At 53.0% G+C, this 10,030-nt stretch overlaps 3 gene segments (V, D, J or C); all 3 read left to right on the top strand.

Annotated features, from left to right (window-relative positions):
• The first annotated feature begins 993 nt into the window (after window positions 1-993).
• LOC123017535 lies at window positions 994-4,484 on the top strand. The segment is given in 3 exon segments: window positions 994-1,053; window positions 1,149-1,420; window positions 4,272-4,484. Coding segments are annotated over 3 exon segments (384 nt in total).
• A 1,935-nt stretch (window positions 4,485-6,419) lies between these two features.
• LOC123017534 lies at window positions 6,420-6,944 on the top strand. The segment is given in 2 exon segments: window positions 6,420-6,508; window positions 6,601-6,944. Coding segments are annotated over 2 exon segments (390 nt in total).
• Window positions 6,945-9,430: 2,486 nt separating this feature from the next.
• On the top strand, window positions 9,431-9,922 carry LOC123017536. The segment is given in 2 exon segments: window positions 9,431-9,491; window positions 9,579-9,922. Coding segments are annotated over 2 exon segments (390 nt in total).
• The last annotated feature ends 108 nt before the right edge of the window (window positions 9,923-10,030 follow it).

Below are 10,030 nucleotides of genomic sequence, written 5' to 3'. Positions count from 1 at the left end.
AACGGAAACCCAAGGCATGAAAACTTTAAATACTAACGGCAAGAAACTCAGGAAACGTAATGGAAGCCCTTTGCCAGACAGGATATGAAGTTTGCTTTTGATGGTGCATCCGAGCTGAAGAAGGCTGGGTGGGTTCAGGCGGCCACTTATTCACCGACTTTGGGGAAGGCCTCTGCAATGCACTGCAACTGGGTGTGAAGACTGTTCATACAGGGAAACGGGATATTTTGGGACTCGGAGTTGGCAATCCTGCGGTGCTGGCAATTGCTTGGATCCAGTGCGACCTCGTCTAGAGCCCCTTGCCGTCAGTTCAAAGGAGCAGGGGAGTCGAGCGCACCCGTGTTTGCTGCAAATGCTGTTTATAGGACTGCTGCCAGTGTCCCTCACCGAAGATCTTAGTCAACTGAATAGAAATACTTCTACTCGGAAGGTAGGGAAGTATTCAATTCTGTGTTGTAGGGAGAGCAGAAGAGCAGTATGTCAGGAAAGCAAAAGCTGGCAGATTTTAAGAATAAGTGGCCCCTAACCCAGGCAATCGAATGGAAGCCATTTTCCAGAGGTAGAAGGACAGCAGTTTCCCGAGACTGCATTATGCTAGCAGGCAGCAGGAACAAAAATCAATTAATGCTACAAGGGAATGAATGTGTGAAATTCATTTCTGTTGTGCAGTAAGGCTGGAGGAGGGTTTGCAGACTCAGGTGACCCCCAGTTCATCAGCACAGAGGAAGACTTCTGCAAAGCCCTTCCGCTGGGACAGAAGCCTGTTTCTACTTCCACATTCCAGGAGACGGAGGCACCCATTGCAACGTCAAGGGATCACAGCCCCACTCGCTGAGACGCGGCCCCGTGATCAGCAGGACGAGTGGGGTGGAGCTGCTTTGCATGCACGCTCAACGAATATGCCCTGCCCATCAGCTCGGAGGACCAATATAAATGGAGATGCCTGCAGGGACCGGCAGTGCTTGGGGCTTTCTTCTCGTGTTGCTGGGGACTCCGATCTCTCTGCCATGTTCTGGGCTCCCGTTCTCAGCCTCCTAGTGATTTGGGGCACAGGTGGGACAGGATCAATTCCCTCCAGCCTTCCCACTGTTAAGATGAGTCTAGCGGCGGCTGCTAATGTGACACTCTCTCCCCTTCTCTTCTCCCAGGTTCCCACTCCCAGCTGGTGCTCACTCAGCCTCCATCCGCGTCCGTGTCCCCGGGAAACACCGTGAGGCTCACCTGCACCTTCAGCAGCGGAGTCAGCATCAGTGGCTATCCTGTGCAGTGGTTCCAGCAGAAGCCTGGCAGCCCCCCACGATACCTCCTGACCTATTATTCAGATAGCAGCAAGCACCAAGGCTCGGGGGTCCCCACTCGCTTCTCTGGCTCCAAGGACACCTCCACCAACAGTGGCATTTTGACCATCTCTGGAGTCCAGGTGGAGGATGAGGCCGATTATTACTGTGGAACAGCTCATGCCAGTGGCAGCACTGCCCAGTTGGCACAGTGATGTGCTCTGATGGGGAAGTGCGACAAAAACCTCCTCTCCTCTTCCCCCACATGGCCTGCGCTCATCCTGCATGCAATGCAAGGACCGGCTCAGAGAAACAGAGAGGTTCACACTGGGGATGATTTCCCTTTTCCTTTCTACTCCAGGGCCATTTTCTCGAGTAAGGTGAAGGCGGCATTGCCTGTGGGAAGGCAATTGGCACCTCCTTTTCTGGACATGCAAGCCCTAAGCCTGAGCCAACTGGGAACAGACAATGAGGAGAAGGAGAACCAATGTGTGGAAGGAGCACCATGCGAACCCTGCCAGTGCAAGACCAGCCAACTTGGCCATGAGGCTTCCGCTGCATGAAGGTTTGGGCAAACCATTTGCACTGCCCATAGTTCCAAACATGCCACTAAAAAGAAGGCAAGGGAAAAAAACAAGGGAAAGAATTCTAATTTTGATCGTCATGGCGTTGTCACCTGCTTTGCTCACCCCTTTTGGGTTGGGCATTCTGTTCCGATGAGCCGTACGACCCAGTTCCATCAGAGCCTTTGCCACCGCAAGGAAAAGGACACCTTGTCAAGCTGCTGGGCAGCCCAGCTCTGCAAAGCAGGGGCACTCGACACCTGGAACTATTCCTGCTTCCCCACCGTATGGAAACGGTATCCCCACACATGACCTGGGAAGTTTTTGTGTGAGAGCATCTGCCTTCCCGGTGGGAGCTGGAGACTCTTGGGGTCCGCCCCTGCCACGAAGGGAGAACTGCAACAATTCTTCACCTTCAGAATAGCTCTTTGTGCTCAAACCGCTGCAGAAAGGGGGCTCGGCATGGCTTGAACTGTCCGCCTTGTTTCAGGAAGGATGGGAAACCCTGCAGGCCCTTACCTGCACCAGCAGAGGGCAGCCTTGGCCTCAAAAGCAACACCACTGATCTATTGGGAATGGTGGGCTGCATTCAACAGCTGCATTGTCAGAAGACAAGAGTAATATCAAAGGGAAGCCCAAATGGGCAAAGTTTAAGTACAGATGGCAACAAACCCAGGAAGACACAGACAACACCATCATGGTGTTATCTTGATGACATAAAATGACTATTGCATGAAATTGATTGCTATCATTAATTGCCTATCTTGTACAAAACATTCTATCAGAAAATGTATTTTCTAATTAGTATGTCCGTGCCTTGAACAACAATTGAGCATTTGCCTTTTCCCTTTGCTACCCTCTTCTTCACCACACAAGGTGCAGGGAGGGAAGCATTGCAAGCCATGGAAGAGAAGTCCCATTTGCCCAGAAGGGATGGATCGTCCCCCTCTGGGCGGTCCCGTGAGCAGCAGGACCAATGAGATTGGAGCAGATTTACATGAAGGTGGAACCAGGATGGCCCGCCCATCAGCTCAGAGGACTGATGCAGATGGAGAAGCCTGCAGGGACCAGCAGTGCTCTGGGGTCGCTTCTCATTTTGTTGGGGACTTGGACCTCTCCGCCATGTTCTGGGCTCCCATTCTCAGCCTCTCTGCAGTGAGGAATTCTGCAGCCAGAGCCAGTAAAGAACCAGGAAACTTCCCTCCCCTCCCAGATGTTGGCAATCAGGGTGAAAGGGGTTTGGGGATGGGGATGGGGATGGGGATGGAGAGAAATCTACTTTTCCACTGGGAATTGCAAGCCCACAGTCTTATGGTGCTGACAAAAAGGAAATGCCTTTGCCTTTCCACTCACATTGCTTTCCACAGTACTTTGGCTGTAGGAGGGAGCCGCGCAAGAGCCTCTTCCACTCCTGATTGGGAAATGGTGATTTGTGTCCTTGGGGATGCGAGCTGGGGAGTGCTCTGAGAGAGCACCTGTGTTCCCAGTGGGAGTTGGAACCTCTCTTGGTCTGCCCCTCCCGAGAAGAGAGAACTGCAACGATTCTTCACACTCAGAATTCCTCTTTGACCTCATTCTGCTGCAGGGAAGAGGCCTTGCATGGGCTGAACCGTCTGCTTTGCTTATTCAAGGGAAGACGAGGGGCATGGTGGGAAGCTCTGCAGGCCCTGAACTGCACCTACAATCGCAGCCTGCAGAGGGCAGCCTTGCTCTAGGAGCAACAGCACTGATCTTAGTTAATTAATTAGAAATGTTTCTATTGGGAAGAATGGGATGTATTCAAATGCTGCATTGTAGGAAGAGGAGAAGAACAATCTCAAAGGAAAGTCAATGTGGGCAAATTTTAAGCTCCTCCTCAATATGCAGGAGGTGTCGCCACACGTGTGCTGGGAGTGGCAACAAGCCCAGGAAATCTAATGGAAGCAGTTTTCAATGGAGACGATATCAAGTTTGCTTGTATGGCTTTCTGTGGATGGAGAAGGTTTGCAGCTTCAGGTGGGCACTTATTCATGAACACAGAGGAAGACTTCTGCAAAGCTGCTCAGCTGAGTCCAAAGCATGTTAATACATCGCACATCTGGAGGGTGGGATGGGAGGACACGTTGCGAAGCCAAAGGATCAAAGCCGTGCAACCTGCAGGACCAATGAGGTGGGAGCTGATTTACATGCAGGTGGAACGAATACGTCCCACCCACCAGCTCAGAGGACCAATATAAATGGAAGTGACTGCAGGGACCAGCAGTGCTCAGGGCTTCGTTTGCGTACTGCTGGGGACTCGGATCTCTCCACCATGTTCTGGGCTCCCGTTCTCAGCCTCCTAGTGATTTGGGGCACAGGTGGGACAGGATCAATACCTTCCAGCCTTCCCGCTGTTAAGATGAGTCTAGCGGCAGCTACTAATGTGACACTCTCTCCCCTTCTCTTCCCCCAGGTTCCCACTCCCAGCTGGTGCTCACTCAGCCTCCGTCCGCATCCGTGTCCCCGGGAAACACCGTGAGGCTCTCCTGCGCCTTCAGCAGCGGAGTCAGCGTCAGTGGCCAATATGTGTACTGGTTCCAGCAGAAGCCTGGCAGCCCCCCACGATTCCTCTTGTGGTACAATTCAGATAGCGACAAGCACCAAGGCTCGGGGGTCCCCGCTCGCTTCTCTGGCTCCAAGGACACCTCCACCAACAGTGGCATTTTGACCATCTCTGGAGTCCAGGCGGAGGACGAGGCCGATTTTTACTGTGGAGCACCTCAAGGCAGTGGCAGCAGCTGGCAGTTGGCACAGTGATGCGCTCTGATGGGGAAGCGCGACAAAAACCTCCTCTCCTCTTCCCTCACATGCGCTGTGCTCATCCTGTATGCAATGCGGGGTCCACCTCCGAGTATTGAAGGCATTCACACTGAGGGGATGACTCTCTAACCTCCTTTCCCACTGCAAGGCCATTTCCTTGAGAATGATCAGTGTGGCATTCAATGTGGGAAAGCATTTGGCACCCCTTTTCAGGAAATACAAGCCCCACGCCTGAGCACTCTGGGCAGGGGAATGAGGAGACGGAGGAGCAGTGCCTGCATGGAGCGGACTGGGCAGCTGCTCCAGTGCAAGACAAGCCTCCCTGGGCAAGAGGCCTCCACTGCACGCAGGTTTGGGCAAACCATTTGCAGCACCCATTTCACATCATCCAGACCCCCCACTAGAAGAAGCAAACATGAACAAGCAAGGGAAGGATTCTGATTTTGAGCCTCATGGCATTGTCATGTCCTTTGCTCACGTCTTTTGGGATTGGCATTCTGTTCAGATGAGCCACACAACCCACTGCAACCAGTGCCTTTGCCACAGCAGTGAAACGGACCCCTTGTCGCCCTGGTGGGCAGCCCAGCTCCGCAAAGAAGAAACACCCAAACTTGCCACGTGGCCATCAAATTAGCCCCTTCATCAGGGACAACTGAGGCATTGCACGCAATGTGGAGTGAAGAACAAGCTCTGCCCAGCCTACCTCACAGGGTTCCTGTTGTGGGGATAAGAGGAAGCGCAGGACAGAAAGAATGACGGATGCTGCCTTGCATTCCTCGGAAGGAAGAACGTGGAGATACAATATGATTAACTGATACTTTAAGAGATAACAGGAATGAGGATAAAAGCCATCTCACATGGTATTGAAATCCACACTACCCGAAGCTCTCAGGCTCTAGACTTATTCCTGCTCCCCCACAATATGGAGTCGGCATCCCCACACGTGAGCAGCGAAGCCGTGTGTGAGAGGATCTGCCTTCCCAGCGGGAGCTGGGGACTCTCGTGGTTTGTCCCTGCCACGAAAGAAGAAATGCAGTAATTCTTCACATTCAGAATTCCTCTTTGCCCCCAGATTGCTGAACAAAAGTGGCTCCCCGTGCTTTGACCACGCTGCTCAGCTTCAGGGAAAGAAGAAGGAAGGATGGAAAACCCAGCAGGCCCTGAACTGTGCCTGCATCCACACATTCCGCCAGCAGAGGGCAGCCTGGGTCTCCAGAGACGTGCCCCTGATCTTCGCCATTGCTTAGAAATTCTTCTATTCAGGAGGGAGGGAAGTATTGAAATACTGTAGTACAGGAAGAGGAGAACAACCGTATGTAAGGAAAGCCAAACCGGGCAAATTTTGAGTATAGAGGGTGACAAGCCCTGGAAATCTAATGGATGCCACTTTCCAGATACGGAAAGAGAGCAGTTTCCAGAGAGTGCATTATCCTCCCAGGCAGCTGGAATACAAATTTAGTATTGCAATAAGGGAATGAATGTGTGAAAATTCATTTCTGTTGTGCAGTCGGGCTGGAGGAGGGTTTGCAGACTCAGGTGACCCCCAGTTCCTCAGCACAGAGGAAGACTTCTGCAAAGCCCTTCCGCTGGGACGGAAGCCTGTTTCTGCTTCCACATTCCGGGAGACAGAGGGACCCATTGCCACGTCGAGGGATCACAGCCCCACTCGCTGAGACGCGGCCCCGTGAGCAGCAGGACGAGTGGGGTGGGAGCCGCTTTGCATGCAGGCTCAGCGGATATGCCCCGCCCACCAGCTCAGAGGACCCATATCAATGGGGAGGCTGCAGGGGCCGGCAGTGCTTGGGCTTCCTCCTTGTGCTGCTGGGGACTCCGATCTCTCCGCCATGTTCTGGGCTCCCGTTCTCAGCCTCCTAGTGATGTGGGGCACAGGTGGGGCAGGCGCCACATCGTCCGACCTTCCTGCTGGGATGAGTCTGGAGCCTGGTGCTGATGTGACGCTCTCTCCCCTTCTCTTCCCCCAGGTTCCCACTCCCAGCTGGTGCTCACTCAGCCTCCGTCCGCATCCGTGTCCCTGGGAAACACCGTGAGGCTCTCCTGCGCCTTCAGCAGCGGAGTCAGCGTCAGTGGCCAATATGTGAACTGGTACCAGCAGAAGGCTGGCGGCCCCCCACAATACCTCTTGCAGTATTACTCGGACTCCAACAAGCACCAAGGCTCGGGGGTCCCCGCTCGCTTCTCTGGCTCCAAGGACACCTCCACCAACAGTGGCATTTTGACCATCTCTGGAGTCCAGGCAGAGGACGAGGCCGATTATTACTGTGGAACAGCTCATGGCAGTGGCAGCAGCTGGCAGTTGGCACAGTGATGCGCTCTGATGGGGAAGTGTGACAAAAACCTCCTCTCCTCTTCCCTCACATGCGCTGTGCTCATCCTGTATGCAATGCGGGGTCCACCTCCGAGTATTGAAGGTATTCACACTGAGGGGATGACTCTCTAATCTCCTTTCCCACTGCAAGGCCATTTCCTTGAGCATGATCAGTGTGGCATTCAACGTGGGAAAGCATTTGGCACCCCTTTTCAGGAAATACAAGCCCCACGCCTTAGCAACCTGGGCAGGGGAATGAGGAGACGGAGGAGCAATGTCTGCATGGAGCGCACTGGGCAGCTCCTCCAATGCAAGACAAGTCCCCCTGGGCAAGAGTCCTCCACTCCACGCAGGATGAGGCCAACTGTTTCTGCACAACATATCATGGCAGTGACAACTCTTACCAGTTTCCACAGTGATGCGCTCTGATGGGGAAGTGTGACCAAAACCTCCTCTCTCCTCCCTTATAGGGGCTCTGCTCCTCATTTATACAATACACAGACAGCAAACTTAGATATAGAGGGAACAGCCACAAAACAACTGTCTGAGTTCAAATTCCTAGGAACACCATTCGCAGAAGATTGTCCAATGGACAAAGAGATCAACAGACCATGCAGTAGGCAAGTCAAGTCTTGGGACAGGCAGCTCCACTCCTACAACATAAGGCAGTGCCTATCTGTCTCCCTCAGCTTCTCCCCTTTTCTTTTCCTAGCAGATAACAAAAACAGGCTTCAAACTGCAGTCGTCTTGCTTTTCTTTCTTTCCCCTTACCAGCCAAGACTGGTTTTTTGAGCAAGGAACATTCACCAGGTTCATGAAGTTGCTAATTGTGCATTGAATTCTGCTCATGTGAGCAGGTGACTGCAGAATGAATCTGCCTCGGCCTTCTCACTCTCTGCCAAATGGAGTTAGCTCCACCCTCAGGGATGGTGGACTAGACAGAGGGAATTCCGGATGTGACTTAGTTGGCTAGCTTTCTTGAGCTGGCATCAGACAACTGGATTGATCAAGACCCTGCCTAAGGCACTCTGCACTTGGGACTGCGACTGGTGGGGGGGGGGGTTTGGGGACTGGTGGGGAAGAGCACCTCTGCATGGCACTTTAAGATCTCCTGCCACTGCAAGTCAAAATTACTTCATCTTTCCAGGGGAAGAGGCTTGCAGGTGTAGTGGGTGGCTGCCATTTGGAACCTAGAAAAGGTGATTGGACCATTGTCCCTCCTCCCTCCAATCAGCATCACTCCCTTTGCCTAACCCTCCCCCACCTACATAAAATGTTATTTGAGGTTGAGAATGGGCAAGGGAACATGGCAGAGCAATCTGAAGAGGCAGCTCTATTCGTTCTGCTGGGTGGTCTCTTTGGAGGCTGCAGAAGTGAAGTGTAGGCTGAGCATCGGCCGCTTGCCCTCACATTGGTCATGACTGGGTGCTTCTCTTGGTCCATCAAGTTCCTCACAGGTGAGGTGTGACATTCACTGGTTTCTGGCACTTCTCTCTGACCTCAGCACGTGCTTCTTTTCCTCAGTTGGAGATCTGCTGAGCCTTCCATCCAACAAGGCATTCCAAGAGCCTTACCTTGATCAGTAGTTATAGCACCTAACAGTGATCCAGCTGTGATCCAGACTTTGTCATTGTTTCAGCCACTGTTCTTTAAGTGATGTTTCTCATTTCTGTGGTTGTACAGCCACCATTTTTTCCCAGCTGTCCCACATAGAGGCCCTCCATGGGGGAAAAGGAGAAGAATGAGAACAAAGGGCTTTTCCCTTTACAAGGCCAAGGGGAACCATCAGGCTTGCACAACCACAAACCACACTGCATTGGCAACATCAAAGGACTGGAAGAGATACTAGTTAGTTGGCCGGTGCTTTAAGCATATTTCTGTCTCCCAGTGCAAAAATGGTGCAGCGCTTTACATTGAAAACCTGGACAGAACAATATCCAGCTCACAACTGCAAATCCTCCAGGCAGAATGAAATGACAGGAGGAAGGGCCCATTATGGTTTCTGTTTCTGTTTTCTTCCTAGCACCCATCCCCAAATCAGGATGCTGCAACGCAACGATCCAGGCGGGAAGGAAGCTGCTCCCAAGGCGAAGGGGCTTCTCCTGGGGAACTTGGCGGGAGAGGAAAAGGAATGGCCACAGGCCACTGCTGGCCTCTACAGAGGCTCAAATGACTCCACACTGCTGAGATCGGTGCTCGCAGTCCCTCTCTCAGCATGTTTGCAGGAGCAGAAGAGCTTGTCTAACCGAACAGTACGGAAACACCCCAAATCAAGAAATAAGCCAGCGCACAGGGAAATCATGACTTGCAGGGCCATAGCAGACTAGCCAAGCTGGCCCAGGAGTGGTACGTCCAGCTTAAGTAGCCCCGCTGCAGCTGATTAGCATGGAGCGGGAGCAGAGATGCCCCACCCCCTTGAGAGGACTGATATATAGGTTTTGCCAGGACATCCAGCCTTGTAGCTTCCTTTTCTTGGTGCCCAGGCTTCAGATCTGCTCACCATGCATTGGGTCCTCCCTGTCAGCTTTGTGGTGATGTGGAGCACAGGTGGGGTGGGCAAATGTTCCTCAGAATCGCTCCTCGGGTGAGTGGGGTGCTGCAGACGCGGCCACTTCTCCCTTTCTCTTCTTCCAGGCTCCCACTCTCGGCTGGTCCTCACGCAGCCTCCTGAAGCATCCGAGCCTCTGGGGAGCACCATGAAACTCTCCTGCGCGTTCAGCAGTGGATTCAGTGTCAGCAATTACCGTGTGTACTGGTTCCAGCAAGAGTCTGGCAGTCCCCCACGATACCTGCTCAATTATTACACAGACTCCGACAAGGGCCACGGCTCCGGGGTCCCCGCTCGCTTCTCCATCTCCAAAGACACCTCCATGAACGCCGCCTATTTGACCATCACGGGAGCCCAGGCAGAAGATGAGGCTGCATATCACTGCGCAGCTGCTCAAGGCAGTGGGAGCACCTGGCAGTTTGCACAGTGATGCGCTCTGCTGGGGAAGTGAGACAAAAACCCGCAGCTTTCTTTTGTCGCAGGGCCTCAGCTGGCTGCGGCAGAATGACAGAAGCCACTGCTATCTCAGTGGCGTCGC

The sequence above is a fragment of the Varanus komodoensis genome, unplaced genomic scaffold (assembly GCF_004798865.1).
Source record: "Varanus komodoensis strain SLA01 unplaced genomic scaffold, ASM479886v1 scaffold947, whole genome shotgun sequence".
In the NCBI taxonomy this organism is placed as follows: domain Eukaryota; kingdom Metazoa; phylum Chordata; class Lepidosauria; order Squamata; family Varanidae; genus Varanus; species Varanus komodoensis.
This window is presented reverse-complemented; position numbering and strand designations above follow the sequence as displayed.